General features: G+C 43.4%; 1 protein-coding gene across 1 annotated transcript in view; it reads right to left on the reverse strand.

Annotated features, from left to right (window-relative positions):
* Positions 1 to 241: 241 nt before the first annotated feature.
* LARP1 (La ribonucleoprotein 1, translational regulator) overlaps positions 242 to 18,420 on the reverse strand; it is a 3,464,554-nt gene continuing 3,446,375 nt past the window's right edge. Inside the window, exon 19 of the mRNA XM_044069481.1 lies at positions 242 to 2,879. Coding sequence (XP_043925416.1) covers positions 2,667 to 2,879 — 213 coding nt within the window. The 3' untranslated portion in view covers positions 242 to 2,666. The remainder of the gene's footprint in view (positions 2,880 to 18,420) is intronic.

The raw sequence follows: 18,420 nt of genomic DNA on the forward strand, positions 1-18,420 counted from the left end.
TGGAGTGGAAGAAATGTGTTTAAAATTTTTTACATTCTTAAACGCTTCAAAATTCTTAGCCCTCCTAGCCAGTCTTGTTAATAAAGGAAGGATGTACTACTGTGCTATTCCCCCCCCCCAAAAAAAATGCAAACATGATGTCAGCCTTTCACAACTCTAATGGACACAGGAGGACTTGCTGGTGATTGACTGGGGGGGGGCATCACTTTTGCTTAACCAAAAAAAAAAAAAATGCACTGACCACCTGAAGTAGGAATGCAGAGTAAATTTTTTTTTATATACCAAATTTCTGGAGAAAAAGCCTGTGACACAATGGCACTTCAATGCCACTGCAGAGACTTACTTCAGGTGACAAAAAAAAGAATTAAAGTTAGGCATGCAGGCAGTGCTCTTTTATGGCTGGGCTGCCCTCAATCAGCCACAACTCAGAACTATGGTCTTACACTGGAGGACATTCAAGTATTAAGTAATCTAGGCAAAAACTGGGAAAATAACTTCAGCAGACAGTTCCAACACATGTTTTTACTCCAGCAGCAATGATTCTTAATGATGTACACAGATACCTGCTCTAATACAGCTTTTTGACAGAACAATCCTTTTGAATTCCTCTACCTTGTTGACTCAGATACCTCTACAGACATTTTCCAGAATTTATACTCTGAATTAAGTTTTGCATTAACAGAAGGCATTGAATTTTGTGCACCTTTTAACATTTCCCTGCCTTTTCAACAAGAAAAGGTGTTGTACACAAACTTGCAATCAATAAATATGGGGGCACCATTCATTTTTGTGAAAAAGCTCCCTCTCCTCAGATCAAACAAATTAAAAATCTAGTTCTTCCTCAATACAGAATTGATTCTTAATGTTATTTTCAACTTGGGAACATTCTTACACTGGAAACTTGATAACTTGGCTTTCCAAGAAAAAAATAAATAAAAATAAACATTTCTAAATCATACCAGTAAACCATTTTAGTTGGTGGTGGAACTTTCAAAATAAGACAGCAAGCAGCACTGGAAGAAGACAGTTTTTTTTTCAAAGGGGAGGGGTAATTTTTTGAGGTATTTGAGGCTTCCACTTTAATAACGACACCTGTAGTGTGTACTTCAGTTTGGTAATCGCAGTGAAAAATGCTTACTTAATTTCACCATACTACAGCAAGATTCAATCCTTGCATGCTTAAAAATGAAAACATATACATATGTATACAGGGTCCCCAAAGATGGTAAGCAGCCTACTCAGTAGGTCAGAACTAGGCACAATCTCCCTTCTCAAACATATGAAGAGCTCACTTGCATCAGACGAAAAGCTAGGAAGGGGAAAACAGGGTTAAAATGGAAAAAGAGCAGCTACATTCTACAGATACAAATTGATCATTGTGGTACTCACAGTGCTATTCAGAGAAACATCTGCATAAATTATGACAACTGGACATATTTTGGGAAACCAAAGTAAATTAAACTTTTCCCTCACCCAAAACTTTGGTTAAGTGGACTACATGCCCCATTAACTGAAACTCAAGTAAAGGGTGTAGCTATAAAAAGAATAACTTCCAGTTAGACAGTTCTGCGATCAACAAGTACAGCAACAATAATCAGCTGTTCATGGCAAGTCAAGGTCAAAATGAAAAAAAGCATCTGCATACTCTTCTCTGGTGTTATTGAACAGTCCACTAACCCCAGCTTGCTGTCAGAGGAAAGAGAATATATGGTAGCACCCCCCAAAGTAAATTTATATTATCTACAATCTTTATAGATTTCTCTTGATAGAGAAAAAGAGAGAGTCAGAGTAAGCTCACCAGTAGTTCGTCTCAAGTCCGTAGAGATAAATACAAAATATCCAGCGAATCTAACAGGCCAGATACAAACTTTGCTTACTGGAGCATACAGAAACAACTTCATCACTGTGCAGTGCGGAACAGGGACGTCAGCAGGAGAAGTGAACAGTTTAAAGTTCCCACACTGCAGTAAGGCAACTTCTCAAATGAAAGAATCCTGCTCTCCCAACTAAAATAAATTTTGAGTCAAATATTCTTTAGAAATTTGCACAGTATTTTTAAATGTTCGGTTTCAAGATTAGAATTACCAGATTATGGACAAAATGTTTCCAACACAACTTGCTGAGTGGAAGCTGTACAACAGCCAAGTTCACAGTTTTAAAGACCTGGCTGTAAAAGGTCCTTTGGTTGACATTCTCATTTTGCATGACAGGTATAAAAAATGAAGGGTGGAGGAAAAAGTACTTGCTCCTTGAAGTTCCATTTCCCTAACAATTGCTTATTTGGTTATCCACTTTGTATCTATGGAAACTAGTAGTCCTGTTTTGTGAGAAACTTCCAAGATGACACATCCTTGTCACCTTGAAGAAAAAAATCTTGGCTCCTAGAAATGCAGTTTCTTCCCTAGTGATAAGGCCAAGTCATTTATTTGCACAGAGCAATCTTTCCTTGGATAAACCTGAGGCTCAAAGATATGTTGAAAAGGAGCATTCAAACAAGATGTTTGAAAGAAGCCACTGAAGAAAAACTGTAGAAAAGAAAGATGGCATCAGCTGGACAATCTGACCTATTGTCAAATTAGAAAGAAATTTGCATGTCATTTTCCATAAGCAGCCTTCTGTTGGACTCCTTCCTCCACCCAAAAATCAGGAAGTTGAAACCCAAATGTTTATTTCTGTGATGCAGTGCATTCTGTGCTTGTTATAGCAGCATCTTGCTGGGTCAGACTTTTGGCATCCTCTTTATTAGGCTGGACAGAAGACTGAGCTTGGCTAGAAACAGAATGGCTGACAGATTTGTTGGAAGACTGTGATGGGTGCCACCGTTTTCCTTCTCCAGATGATGGGTTTCTCCTGTGAGTACTTTCTTCACTCATTGGAGGCTGAAAGTAAGTAAAATACAATGTAACTATTAGATGTACAAAGCATACATACCTAGAAAGAATATGTATCTGATTACTAAATTCAGTAAGATTAAACAATCACATAGTATCTCAAAATTCCACAGAAAGAACAGTTGTGTAAAATATTACCATAATGACAGAGGAACTTCTCTTCTCTGTTGCAGTATTCTTTACATGAGAGAGTTTACCGCTGTAGGATCTGACTCGTATGCTTTCTATAGCCCCAGGATCTGATTCTTGAGCTCCTTTCCTTACACACAATGCCTCATTCTCCCAGAATACGTCAAAATAGTACATCTATCGCTGTATACAAATCCAAACAGTCAGAAACAGGTTCAGAGGCTCAAACACAAACTGAATTCCTATAGATGTAACCGTCAGGTCTCCCACAGTTATGGGCAGGGGAAGAAGGAAGAGAAGGTTGAGGAAGAATGAAAATAGACAACAGATGGAACGTTATTGGGGGGGGGGGGTACATAACCTCTACCTGATGTTGTCATTTTCTTTCCCCACTTACTAGCGTAAAGCTTCCTAGTATATGCCTGAAGGGAAGCAACAAGGTATGACGAACAGGGGTAGAGAGCATCGACAGTCTGGCTATTACTGGAACTGGAGAAACCAAGCTGTCAGCTTGAGGTTCAGAACATCTGGATGTGTCATGTCCGTCAGGTGAGACACAGGAGGTCTGGAGCTGGGTCCATAATTCAAGGTTGGTGAAATAAGTGAGGCCACAGGAAGGGAAAACAAATGTGTCCAGGCCAAAAGGGGCAATGAGGATGACTCTGGTCTTCAACCTGGCAGCTCTCTGAAGGAACTTCGGAATTAGGGGAATTGGGGGATATGTGTAAAGTAACCTGATTGAGGGACCATTCGTGAAATAACAATTATGCACACCTGCTCAGCTTGTCTGCTAGCATGTTGGACTTCCCCGGAATATGCGTTGCAAAGAAAAAGCATTTGGAAGATGTTGCCCAATGCCACACCTTTAGTGCTTCTCGACATAGGGGGTATGATCCGATTCCTCCCTGTTTGCTGATGTACCAAACCACTGACTGACATTGTCTGAACTGCAATCGTTCCTGATGGGAGAGCATCCTGAAAAGCTTGCAATGCTAAAAGCACTGCTCTCTACTGCAGTATGTTGATATGCAAATCTGCCTTTTCAGGGGACAATATGCCTGGGACTGGCTTTCTCAGGTAATGCCCCCTCCCCTCCCAACCCTAGCTGGAAAGCATCCGTGGTCACTATGGCCTTGGGCTGTGAGGGGAAAAATGGACGACCCTGTAGCAATTGATTTGATTGGTGCCTCCAACACATCAGACTTTTCCTGCACAAGTTTGTAATTCATATTGGAGCAGACAAGGGTAGCTGAAGAATTGACAACTGAGATGCCAACAGCCACTGGAGAATTCTCATGTAAAACCTGGCTAGGGTCGCTGCCACCATTCATCCTAGAGCTTGTAGAACTAGGCAAGCCAAGATCGTGGCACTCCAAGTATCTTGTTGACGTGTGATCTTAAATTTTGAACTCTGGAAAGGAGAAGGAAGGCTACTGTTGAGCTTGTGTCTAGTAGCACTCCTATGAATTCTACAATCTGAGTTGGCTCTAGATTTGACTTCTCAAAATTTATGGCTATTCCTGATCTTGTGCAAGCATGGTTGACCTCTTCTGTTGCCATAATGAGTTGATGCCTGGTCGGAGCGGTAAAAAGCCAGTTGTCTAAGTATGGAAACACGAGGAATCCTTGTAGTCTTAAGTGAGCTATCACAGCCATTCATTTGGTGAACACCCAGAGGGCTGTGGGGATGCCAAAGGGCACTGCTTTGAACTGGTAATGACTGGTTCCTAGCCAGAAGTGTAAGAATCTCCTGGATCACCTGTTTATTTTTATATAATAAGCATCCTGGAGATCTACTGAGCACATCCAGTCCTCCTTTTCCAAAAACAAAGAATGGACTGAACCGTGACCATCTGGAAAATCAGTTTAGATTGCGGAGATCCAGAACTGGTCTCTAGTTCCCTGTTTTCATTGGCACTAAAAAGAATCTTCAGTAAGTTCCGGAACCTTTCTGTTCTGTGGGGACCTCTTGGATGACTGCCTTGTTTAGCAGCTTTTGTATTTGAATTGCTGCTTGATCTCTCTGACTGGGTGGAACATTGGGGATTTTCCTGGAAATTGGAGGAGGAAGGGAAAAATGGAATTATGTATCCTCTGGATATGATACTCTGCACCTAAGTATCTTATCTCTAACCAGGCTCTCTGGTGCAGGGACAACAGACTCCTAACTGCCTCCAGAGGGGAGACAATCAGGCCTCTGTTCAGGAGGACTGAAAGGATTTGCCAAATAAAGGTTCTCTGGACCTTTGATCTTGTGGGCCTCCTCTACCATGAGGGAGGTGTCTACCATTTGAGTTTCCCCCTCTGCCTCTGGAGGAAGACACTCCACGAGTGTCTTGGAATGATCCTTGTGACTTCTTGAACTATATTTTTCCACCTCCCTGGTGATTCCTCGAAAAGGATCTTTGGGGGTGGAAAAACGCACACCCACAGCAGAAAGCATCTTTCCATCCTTTTCATACCTGGACAATACATCTCTTACTTTGGGACCAGAGAGAGACATGGCTTCAAAAGGAGCACTGACGATAGACTTAAAAGGCTCCACAAAGTCACACAAGTGTATCCAGGTGTGTCTACCGATGGCTACGTCTGAACCCACTGCCCTTGAGGTTCCGTCTGCCACACTGGAAATAAGTCTCATGGACAAGTTTGATATCGATTGAAGGGCTGCCAGCTGTGAGGTGACAGTCATTTACCTCCTCAGATCTGTTCCTGTAAGGGTATCAAGAGAGTTCCTTTATCAGATACCTTTGTAATCTGGTGAAATGTACCAGGTAGTTCATGGACCTCAAGGTGAAGGTCCTTCAGGTGTAGACATGCTTCCCAAATCTTTCCGTAGCCTGCAACTCCGATGAACAGAGGAACTTTTGTCAACTAGTTCCTTCCTGGTGGCCGCCGCTACAACCATGGCATCAACAGGTGGGGCCCTTGGACCAGAACAGTTTGTCTTCCAGAAGGGTCATAATTTTATCAGGCTTCTTTGGTATGGGCTCAATGGAGTCAGGCTCCTTCCATGCCCGCCATGAGACCAATTCAAGTCTCATTGGCAGGCAGAATAACCCAGGATGTAGTTGGGCCGGTACCAAATGCCTCCAGGAGCACAGATTCCTCTGATGGAGTACTGGGCTTCCAGCCACCTCTCTGTTTTAGGATTTCAAGGATGTCTCCTAATGACATATCTGCAGGAGATGACTGTGGGGATCCTTCACTCTCCTCAAAATCTGTGTCTTTGGTGACAGATTCAGGAAAATCCAGCTGCTTCTTCTCACATGCCCTCTTCAGGGGGAACTCTTCAGTGGGATAATCTGGGGAGGTATCAGAAGAGGTAGAAATACCTAATTGGATGTCTTGAGGTTTTGGTACCAGCTGCCCCTGTGGGAGGATTAGCGGAGACTCCTGATACAACAGGGGAAGATGTAGAACCTCACGTTATAGGATCTGCCAGGATCAAGAAAGCTGACAGGGCTCTCTCCAAAGTCCTAAAGGCAGACCTTCCCAGAAAGGGATAGGAACCCAGGTCTGTAAAGGAGGGCTTTCTTACCCTTGGTCCCACCCTACTCTGAAGCCCTCGGAGTCTACCTAAACACCTCAGATCCAACAGGGTAGAATCAGCTCTGAGAGCTCTCTGGATCTCATAGCACAGAGGAGCTCAGAGCAAAGTTTGCATCTGAGGACACAGTGATCTTCTGACCTGAAGATGACAGGCCTGGACAACTCAGACCAAGGGACTCCAAACCCCTAGAGAAAGCCAGAGGAGGAAAAGTTAGAGGTGAAGTCTTGCGTATATGGGCTTCCTGACCTAAAGGGGTAGGAGCCAAAAACAACAACTAGGAAGCTTTGCGGCAAAAGCATCTGTCTCATTACCCTCTCCACATCTTCTACAGTGAGGCTCCTACAAGAGCAGGAGGACTGCTGAAAGGAGACTCTGGTCTATAAAGAAAAGGAGAATGCACCCACGATGGGACAGGGTCCACAGTGGAGGAGTACCTTTGTCCTAAGAAGTATGTCCAGTGTTCTACAAGGATCGGAGGTCTTTGGAACTGATGAATCCTTTGTTTTCAGAGGCTTCACATCCGAAGAAGCCGTCTGATCAGAAGACGTACTTTTTACTTTGATTTGAGGGCATTGGATCTGATAACTTAATTTTCTTAATCTTCAATGGATCTGTAGAAACTGTTGGATCCATAGAATGCCTTTTTGATCTTTTCTTTGAGGTTGAAGTTTTTGGACATCTCTCCAAAGATGGCATCACCAAAAGAAGATGAAAAAGGCCCTTCAAGATTAATTTAATCTTGCATTCTACTAATGCTCAGGGGTTGAAGGCATGACATACAGTACAACTCTCCTGCAGATGGAGGGGACCAAGGCAGTAGATACAAAGAGCGTGAGAATCAGAGGGGGGAATCTTTTGTCTGCATTTCCCACACTTAAACCCAGCTGGTGTTTTTTTTCTTTTTCAACAATGTTGATAACAGTTATAGAAATTGCACTGAAGAAACTGTAACGGTACAAAAAAGAAAACAAGAATGGAATATTGGAAAGGAAAAAGCTGTTTTTCTTTCTTTCTTTCTTTCTTTTTTTAAGCAAGAGGAGGGAGAAAAGGGGCTATCCATAAAGGTAGCAAGACTACAATAAAAGTAGAAGGTAAGGGAGAGATAAACAGGTAGAAAGATACTAACGATAGTATCTAGAGTACACTAGTACAAAAATAGAGAAAATTTAAGAAAAGATTAAAGCAGAAGACAAAAAGAATAACACTTGTCTATCCCAGTAGCTCGAGAGTCAAACAACCACGTCTTTCAATGGCGGCAAATGAAATCTGAGATGATGGGGAGGACACATTGTGGGTAAGGAAGAAGCTTGAGAGTTCTGGATTGCCATGAGTTCTCACAGTGTCTGAACTGGATCCAACGTCACGGATCTGAACCTCATCAACCGATGACGGAATGAAAATTAACATCAGATGAGCAAGGTTAGAGCAGAGAGGGCAGAAGGGTGGGACTGAAAACTAGAACAATGAAGGGAAAGGCATCTACTGATAAAGTAAGATTTTAGCCAACTGTACTATGTCCCTTCCATATCACTGTTGCAGTGTTCACAAGTTAGGAAGGGACAAAGTCAGAACAGGTCTCCATTCTCTCTCTTTTCTGGGGACCAGGAAAAGTCTTGAATAGAAACTGGTTCCCTTGTGCTGAGGAGAGAGCAGATCTGAAGTACTTTAGGGAACTATATCCTTCAAAATTGGCGGGACTAAATGGAATTAGCTTGATGGATCAGGAGGGATCCTGGATCTTTGTGGAAGAGAAGGCTGGGGTGTCATGCAACCACTATGAATGATAGAAAAAGTACAGCTGTATCCCACTTATCTTAATTGTAGATCGATATTGGAGTACTGATTTTTGGGTCTTCCTGCCATACAGAAACCAGTCTGCAACCTCCCCAGCTGATGGACATCCGAAGACAGGCATCTAGGTGTCAGGGTACAGGAAGGGCATACTGCATCCATCAGTGCCATATTCAGGTCTTTGCAAGCAGTCTGATACCGGAGGACAGCAAGACCTCCTTGGTTGACTGAACTGGAGTGAAGGGAAGCAAGACCATAAGAGGCAGAGAGGGGATGATAGACATAAGAGGACTGCCTGCTGTGAACTCGTCCACCATTTCCACTGAACAAGGGGGAGAAAAGTGGTCAGCAGATAGAAGGGTGGGAGTATATTCTGCAACACTGATCTACTCAAAACATATTCAATTACGGTTAAGTGAGAGACATCTGTACTATGTTCCTTACAATCAGTGTTGGGAGCACTGACTCTTGGGAGGACTACCACAGCCAACAGTTGGGTGGTACGTCATCAGCATGACCTTAAGAAATAACGCTTTGAAAGGTGCAGTAGCAAAACATGTTCTAGCCCTGGAGACATTGCCTAGATTACAGTGCTTTGTAAAGGTTTGCACAGAGTTCCATGCGGCTGCCTCTATGGTGGCTAGGATGGCCTGATTAGGGACTCCTTTAAGGAAAGCAGTGATAGTTGCCACATGCCTGGTGGAGTGGCCTTTAATATGACTGAGAACTTAATGCAGTTGCTATCCATTTGGAAATGGTTTATTTGGAGACAGGTCTGCCTTGTTTACTCTCTCCAAAAGCCAAAAGTAATTGCGCTGCTCTATTATGGGATACTATATCCTGTCTAGATAGTACCTGATTTGCCTGTGTACATCTAGGGAATGAAGACTTGTTCTGCCCTGTTCTGTAGATTTAGGAAGAAGACTGGCAGGTAGATACCTAGGTTTAGGGGAAGATCTGATGCTACCTAAGACATAAGATATGTTTGTTCTAAGGGTTACTCTATCCGTGTGAAACAGTGAAAGACACTCCACACATTAGGGCTTGTAACTCTGAGACCCTCCTTGCTGATGTGACAGCTATAAGAAAAGTAGTCTTCAAGCGAGCATCTTTAGAGAGGAAGCACAGGTGATTTAAGGGGATTAAGGTGAGTTTCTCTACCACATAATTTATATCCACACAGAAACAGGGTTCCTTCTGTGTGGTCTCAAGTGAATTGCTCCTTTCAAGAGAAGTTTCATGATGGGGTGGAGAGAAGATAGGTGAAGAAAGGTGCTGGAAAGTTGAGATGGTAAATTCATGTACTTTTAACACCAGAGTAGGAAAGTCCCAGTCTAAACATGCCTGAGAATGCTGATGTCTACCTGAGAAGTGTCTGTGCCTTGCTATGGCACCAGATGAAAAATCTCTTCCATTCTGCTAGGTACGATTTTCTGGTTTCTTTGCTTCCTTTAGAATGGAAAGCATGTCCTTGTGATAGGTGACATTTCTTGGTGTCAAACCTCTATACTCAATCACCATTAACTTGAGTGTGGCTAGGTGAGGATTGAATACAGATCCCTTGGCTTGACTGAGAAGATCCATTTCCTGTGGTAGGGTGTGGAATCTCACCTTGCTGAGAGTCACTAGAAGGGAGAGCTAGTGTTGCATTGGCCCTAGGATCATGCTGGGCCTGTCTGCCCTGACTTTTATCAGTAACTGAGGAATCATTGCTAGAATCTCCTTGTGTTCTGAGTGTGCTTCTCAAACAATTTTGAAATACAGAGCTGATAAGCATATTTTTTGGCACTTAACTGTTCAGAGTTCTGCACTGTCTTTATTTTTGTTTGACTGAATTATTTATATATTTGCTGGCAGAATTTTGTTTTAAGATCTGTGCTGAAACTTTTTTTTCTCCCACCCTATTGCTGTTTGTGTTCTTAAAGTTGGTAAAACCGGTCTAACAGGTTTTGTGTTACCGGATTATCTCAAGGCTTGGCTTTTTTCTTGCTGGTGCAATTTAAAAATATTGCATTTTTGTAAATTCCTGAATATCATTGCTTGAATTTCCTTGTGTTCTGACAGAGTGCTTCTCAAAAAATCAGGAAATATAGAGCTGTTGAATATATTGTTGGCACTTTAACTGTTCAGAGTTCTGCACTGTCTAATTTTGCTTGACTAATTTATATATTTGCTGGCAGAACTTTATTTTCTGTTCTGTGCTGAAACTTTTTTCTCCCACCCTACTGCTGCTGTGTTCTTAAAATTGGTGGCTTTTGCAGTTGCCCACCCCTACTGTAAATTTGATTTGGGACACTCCTCCTAATCTCATCTCTTTAGCTCATCCAACCTAATACAGAGATCATATAAAAACACTTTATTCAGCTGCTTATACTTGTCTAATTTGTATTTCTTCCTATTACTGTTACTTTATCTTGTTTTGCTTTTTCCTGCTACTTGCTGCCTGTTCTCTAAAGTGTTCAAATGCACCTCTTCTGCTGCATTTATAACTGCTTGTTTATAGCCTGTCTAAATTAAGTGTTATTCTTAAGTGTTATTCTAAGCTCTTAGTTTTTGGTTTAAGCACTTGGGCTTTAAACCCACCCCTTAACTCTCTCTGGCCTTTCTCTCAGATTCTGACAAATATGGATGGGCAATTTCGTACAGTTTCTCCTACCAGTCTGGTTGATACAGGCATCTTGAGACAGTGCAGCCAAGTACAGTTTTGTACCTACCATAAATGTAGATGTTCAAGTGCATACCCTGCTGCAGTCATCACACTTGGGTTATCCTGCCGTCAGGTGGTCCCGCAGTCGGCCCGAATTCCAAAGTCTTGGTCTGGCGCCGGTTGCTGTTGCTTCTTCCCTGACGTCAGAGCGCCAGGGGTATATCAGAGGCATCCAACGCCATTTTCTTCAGTTTTTCTTGCCCCAGATGTCAGGTGCCCCTAATAGGTAGGTAAAAACAAAAATATGTATGTGTATATATATATATATATATATATATATATATATATATATATATATATATATATATATATATACACACACACACATATACATACATACATACATATTATACATATACATATATATATATATATACATACATACAAATATACATACATATATATATATATATATATATACATATATATATATATATATATATATATATATATATATATATATATATATACATATATGGAAAAATAAAACAAAAGCCTTAGGCACAAGCAAATACACCACAGAGAGTGGTAGACATAAGTTCAGCTAGTTCAGAGGGGATGGAGGCAGGGTAACCTGGACTGCAGCAGGGTATACACTCGAACATCTACATTTATGGTAGGTACAAAACTGTACTATGTTCATCGTGTTAACCTGCTGCAGTCATCATACTTTGGTAGAATCCCAAAGCTAAGGATGGGAGGTGGAGTCAAACAGGTTTAGAGGAGGCTAGAAGGCCCTGCAAAACTGCAGTGGCGAAGCCAGCTCTAGTCTTAGAGTAAAGTGGTAAGTGGTAATGTTTGGTGAAGGTGTGTACTGAACTCCAAGTTGCAGCTTCCAGAATATCCTTGGTTGGCACCCCCCTGAGAAAGGCTGCAGATGTAGCTGCTGCCCTGGTACAGTGGGGCCTTATGGTAGCAGGAACTGGTTTTCCATGGTGGGTGTAGCAAAAACGTATGCAATGTCTTATCCATTTGGAAATGGTCTGTTTTGAGATAGCCTTTACTTGTGATGCTGTAGCATAGGATATAAAAATCTGGCCAGATTTTCTGAAAACCTTAGTTTTATCCAAGTAGTAATGCAGCTGCCTGTGAATGTCCAAGGAATGCAGGAGTCTTTCTCCTTTGTTCTGTGGATTTGGTATGAAGGTGGGTAAATGGATGGTTGATTTAGAGCCACACTGGATACCCCCTTAGGCATAAAGGAGGGGTTAGTTCGTAAAGAAACTCTGTCTTGATGAAAAATGAGGAAAGGCTCTACTGCCATTAGTGCCTGAATCTCTGAAACTCTTCTAGCTGAAGTAATTGCTAGCAGCAGGGCAGTCTTCCATGATATAAACTTTAAGTCAGCTGAGAAGGTGGCTCAAAAGGAGGTAGCGTGAGTTTTTCCAGAACAAAGTTGAGGTCCCAAGTAGGTGTTGGTGCTCTCCTGGGAGGTCTAATGTTTTTGGCCCCTCTGAGAAACTGCCTTAGGAGTGGATGTGAAAATAAGGGAGGATCCATGTTGTAGTGAGCAGAAATAGCTGAGGCGTGGATTTTAATAGATGAAAAAGAAAGCCCTTTGTGTAACATCTCAGTTGAAGTATTGCAGAATCTGAGGTATGTCAGGCTGAAGGGTACTTTGGCCTTTAGCTTGGTTCCAGGCGCAAAACCTTTTCCATTTGCCTGAGTAGGCTTTCCTGGTGCTGGGCCTCCTGGCCTCCAGAATAACATCCATAACAGCTTGTGAGAGAGGAGCTGGCTGGTTGCTTAGGTGATCTGCCATGCAGCCAAGTTTAAGGTTTTGAGCTGGCTGTGTAGAATCTGATCGTCTTGCTGTGTGAACAGGTGGGTAATTTGTGGTAGAATCCATGGTGGGCCCTGGGCCATATTCCTTAATAGTGGGTACCAGTGCTGGCGTGGCCAGTCTGGGGCAATGAGCATCATTCGGGGTCTCTCCATCCTGATTTTCAGTAGCACCTTTGTGAGAAGGGGTAATGGAGGAAAGGCATATACTGTTATCATTTTCCAACTGAAAGAGCGCGTCCACTTTCCAAGCTTTATGGTGAAAAGTCTTGTGCAAAATTTTGTTAGCTGATAGTTTTGAGGGCTGGCAAACAGGTCTATGTCTGGCAGCCCCCATTTTTGAGCTATCATTGCGAATACTCGTGGATCCAGTTTCCACTCGTGGGGATCCATGATGTTTCTGCTTAGGTCATCTGCCAATGTGTTCTTTTTTCCTGGCAGGAATTGATCTTGTAATTGAACTTGGTAAGCCAGTGCTATGTTCCACAAGGTCATTGCTTGCCTGCATAGAGGGTAGGAATGTGGGCCTCCTTGTTTGTTTATGTACCACATTACTGTGGTGTTGTCTCTGTCCTTATGATGAGCTGTCCTGGATGTAAGAGGTCCTTGAAGGCTGTCAGAGCATTTTGTACAGCTAGCATTTCTTTTTGATTGATGTGCAGATTCCTTTGATCTGCACTCCATATGCCTTAAACGCACTGTCCTGCCATGTGTGCCCCCCAGGCATAGTCTGATGCATCTGTTGTCATAGTTTGCCTGGCTGGGGGTAGGGTGAATGGCTGACCCTTGTTGAGGTGACATGCCTGTGACCACCATAGAAACTCCTGTTGAAGGCAGGGAATGAGAGGTATAATTGTTTCCAAGCTGTGGCTGTGTTGAGTCCATATGCTTTTTAGGTACCATTGTAATTTCCTCATATGCAGTTTTGCAAATGGTATTAGTAGTATGCAAGATGCCATGAAGCCCAAGGCCTGCAGAATTTTTCTTGCAGGGAGTTGGGTCTTTGTTGCCATTGTTCTGAAGTATTGAGTTAATTGTAGTTGTCTGGCGTCAGATAAGCCATCTGGGCCGTTGTATTCAAGCTGGCACCCAGGAATGTCATATTTTGAGAGGGCACTAGTTTTGATTTCTTTTCATTTACTGTATAACCTAGGCAACTTAGAAGATATTTTACAAAAGCCAGGTGTTGTAAGAGAATGTCCTTGCTTTCTGCTTGGATGAGACAGTCGTCCAGGTATGGGTATATTTGAATTCCTCTTTGTCTGCAGGGTATATTTGAATTCCTCTTTGTCTGCAGTATGTAATTACTGGTGCCAGGCATTTTGTGAAGACCCTGGGCGAAGTAGATAAGCCAAAGGGCACTGCAGAGAATTGGTAATGGGTTGAACCTGCAATGAAACGGAGGTATCTTCTACAATTTTGTCTGATAGGGACATGCAGGTATGCCTCCTTGAGGTCCAATGCTACTAGCCAAGCTTTCTTGCCCAACATGGGAAGAAGCTGCTGTAGTGTTAGCATCTTGAATTTGAGTACTTGCAAGAAGGTGTTTAAAATTGAAAGGTCCAGAATGGGTCTCCAAGCATTGTCCTTTCTGGGGACTAGAAAGAGCCTTGAGTAAAATCCTTGGCCTTGCTCCTGTGTAGGTACCAGTTGTTTTTGTGCCTCTGCCCATTGATTTTGTGGCAGGTTTGGCATTCCTTTTGTCTTTGGCAAGGTGTGGAAATGGAATCTGTATCTGTGTGAGATAATGTCTAGGACCCATTTGTCCTGTGTGATGATGTGCCAGTTGTCTGCAAAAGTGCTAATTTTCCTCCCAAGGGAGCTGCCAAGAAAGTTTTGCTTGGCAGTTTGAGGTTTAAGTCATTGTGTTTGCCTTCTAGTAGTTTGGGACCTGTCTTCACCTCCCTTCTGTGCTGCAGTGCCCCATTGGCGAGGTTTGTAAGGGATTTGTGCTTGTCCTCTGCCCTTTGGGCGCCTGTATTTACCTCTCTGTGGTCTGTCAGAAGCTGGAAAGGACCAATTTTTTGTTGGCCAATTTCTGCTGAAGCGTGGGGGCTGTACCTGTAAGAAATCTTTGACCGTCTGCAAAGATTTTGCCTTATCCTCCATTTTCTTTAAAACCTCCTCTGCTTTAACCACAACTAAGACATCCTGCTGTAAGGGTGCATCCAGTAACTTTAACATGATCAGGCAGAGATTGTTCCTTTAACCAAGCATGCCTACGTATAACAGACCCAGTTAACAGCTGCTCTAGAGGAAGCTTCCAAGGCATCAAAACCACATTGTAAAGTATGTTTGCCCACCTGTTCAGCTACATGCAAACAGATCTTGCATTTCCTTGAATTCAGACTGTTGAGGGTGCGTGCCCATCTTTTATTTTATTTGAGACATTAGGAATTCCTGGTATTTAAGCATGTGAAATTGAGAAGTTAGTGCTCTCATAGCTAGAGTAGCTGAGGTGTAAACCTCTTCCCCCACCTATCTAGAGCTCTGGAGTCCCTTTCTGAGGGTACAGGAGTTTTAGCCATAGAAGCCTTAGCCCCTTTGAGACCCTGGGAGATTGTCTCTGGATCAACAACATGGCTTTTGTATAGGAATTTGTGAGAGTCAGGCACTCTATAGTATCTATCTGGTTTGGCTGGAGCAGGAGGCAGAGAATCTGGATTTAGACTAGATTCTAAGAAAACATCATCCACAATGTCCAAAACTGAGGGGATAGCAAGTGGTCTGTTGCTGGGGGAGTAAAAGAAACTCTCGAAGCCTTTTCTTTGAGTCTGAGTAGTCCTGACCTTCCCAGTGGAAATGTTCCCTCATGGTATGTAAGGTTTCCCCAAAGGAATAATCTTCAGGGGGAGAAGCTGAGGGAATGGAGTCTTCATCATCAGAATCTTCATAAGGGGGAAAGGAGTAATCCTGTTCCTCAGAGCAGCCTGTCGAAACAGACACTTGATCAGAGGAGGCATAATCCTCTTGTCTAGACCTTTTGTCAGGGGGAGTTGGGAACCCCTGATCAAAGAAATCAAATCTTCAGCCATTTTAAGCATCTGTTTCTTAGGCACAGGGCCTTGAACTGGAGACTGAAGTGTAGGCTTTTTTGGTTTTAGAGGAGTCTTAAGCTTACCATAAGATTTTATGGTGAGAGTAGTCGGTCTGAAGACACCTTCAGAAACCGAAGGTGTTTCTACAGCACCGGCTTCCCCTACTGCAATGTCGTCAGTACGGCCTAAAGAAAATGGCTGCGTCGGCCTAGAACTCTCTGCTGGGGGATCCGAAGCGGTCTGGGGATCCAATTCAGCTGTAGCCAGGGGCTGCGTAGGCGCCTCACTGAAAACCGGAGAACCGGCGACCGGCCCAGTCGAGGCCTCGGAGTCTGGCTTGGATCTAGGCTGCCTGTCTTTATCTTTGCGTTTTTTATGCACACCGGTAGTTGGTTGCTCCGACGGCATAGTGTAATTAAATTTTCTAATGAAGTAGTGTCGTGCGAAATCAAAGCGTCACTTTATAGTTCGCTTATTGAACCTAGCACAAAACCAACAACCAGTGACGTCGTGGTCTGGGCCTAGGCAAGGTATACAAAAAGAATGAAAGTCCTTATGACGTATTTGCTTCCCACAAGAAATGCAATTGTTAACTTTTTCTGACATCGGACTGAGGCAAGAAAAGGTTCACCAATGGGGTACTTAGCTTTGAAGACTTCGGACTGAAACTCGATTTGAAAATCTCAGGTGTCGGCCGACCGGCACTTGCGAACTGCTTCTGCTTCGGGCACCGCGCAGCAAGATACACTGAAGAAAATGGCGTCGGATGCCTCTGATATACCCCTGGCGCTCTGATGTCAGGGAAGAAGTGACAGTAACCAACGCCGGACCAAGACTTTGGAATTCAGGCCAACTGCGGGACCGCCTGACGGCAGGATAACCCAAGTGTGATGACTGCAGCAGGGTAACATGATGAACATCTGCCTCAAGCACATGGACAACCATCTACTACTAACACCTAGGAACACAATTTGTGAGAGATGCAATTACACTAGGAACCTAGAGTCCAAGCTCTCTCCCCCTCAAGCCAGTACATCTGGCACCGAAAAGGTTGTCGACACAATCACTATACCTCAAGCACCACCCACACCTACACAACGCACACCTATACACGCGGAGGTCCTCCACATAAACATACCCAAACAAAGGAGACCTCCAAGGCAAATACACATGCGATCTCCACAGCCCTCCACACACAGTCCACACACCTGTGCCTCGCAGCCATTAAGGGTTCACCATAAACCCAAGATATTAGTCATAGGAGACTCCATTGTGAAACACACAGATGTGCCTCTCACTGGGCTGGATGAGGAGAAAGTCACAGTTAGACGCCTGTCAGGTGCCAGAATCTGCCACATCACATACGCACTCAAGTCTCTCAACAACAGGTACTATAATGACTCTGTCATAGTCCATGTTGGCGTGAATGACTGGACACGTACCTCACTGGACCATATGAAGAGACACAACTGAGCTCGCTGATTGTGTGTCCCGGGCAGGTATGTCCCTAGCCTTAAGCAGCATTCTGCTGTCGCACAGAATGATGTCTCAATACAAACAGAACATGACTGACTAACAATTGACTTAGTTTCTTGTGTCATTCTGGGGGGGATCCAGTACCTGACAGGCTGAGAAGATATGATCAACAGACCACAATGTTTTGCCAGAGATGGGCTGTATCTGTCTCACCTGGGCTTCAGGCAAAGGCACTTGCCTCCCCTATAGTGTCTTTTTTAGGAAAAGTGATGAGGATAAAGTACAGTTTTGTATCTACCATAAATGTAGATGTTCAAGTGCTAATACAGCTGCAGTCATAACAGATGGGTTTTCCTGCCGTCATGCGGGTCCTCGGTCGGCCGAATTCCAAAGTCTAGGTCTGGCGTCAGTTGTCGTCACTTCTTCCCTGACGTCAGTGCGACAGGGGTATAAAAGAACCAGCTGACGCCATTTTCTTCAGTTTTTCTTGCCCCAGATGTCAGGTGCCCCCAGAAGGAAGGCAATACATAAATTTATGTAATAATGCAATGCAGTATAATCAAAAAACAGTAGTTGCAAGCAAATACACCATGAAAGAATACCCCAATCAGGTTGTATGAGGAGGTATTAGCCATTAGGCCTGTTCTAGAGGGGAAGGAGGGAGGGAAACCTGGACTGCAGCTGTATTAGCACTTGAACATCTACACTTATGGTAGGTACAAAACTGTACTATGTTCATCGTGCATACAGCTGCAGTCATAACAGATGGGTAGAATACCAAAGCTAAAAAAGGGGTGGTAGGCACTAGGTGGAACTAGGAGGAGCCAGGATGCCCTGCAAAACTGCAGTGGCAAAACCTGCTCTAGATTTGGAGTATAAAGGCAGGTGATAGTGCTTGGAGAAAGTATGCACAGAACTCCAAGTGGCAGCTTCCAAAATATCTTTGGTAGGAACCCCCCTGAGGAAAGCTGCAGAGGTAGCTGTGGCCCTTGTGGAGTGAGACCTGATGCCTGCAGGTACGTTTTACCATGAAGACAGTAACAAAAGCGTATG

The sequence above is a fragment of the Protopterus annectens genome, chromosome 4.part0 (genome assembly GCF_019279795.1).
Source record: "Protopterus annectens isolate FY-2018-M chromosome 4.part0, PAN1.0, whole genome shotgun sequence".
Classification (NCBI taxonomy): Eukaryota; Metazoa; Chordata; order Ceratodontiformes; family Protopteridae; genus Protopterus; species Protopterus annectens.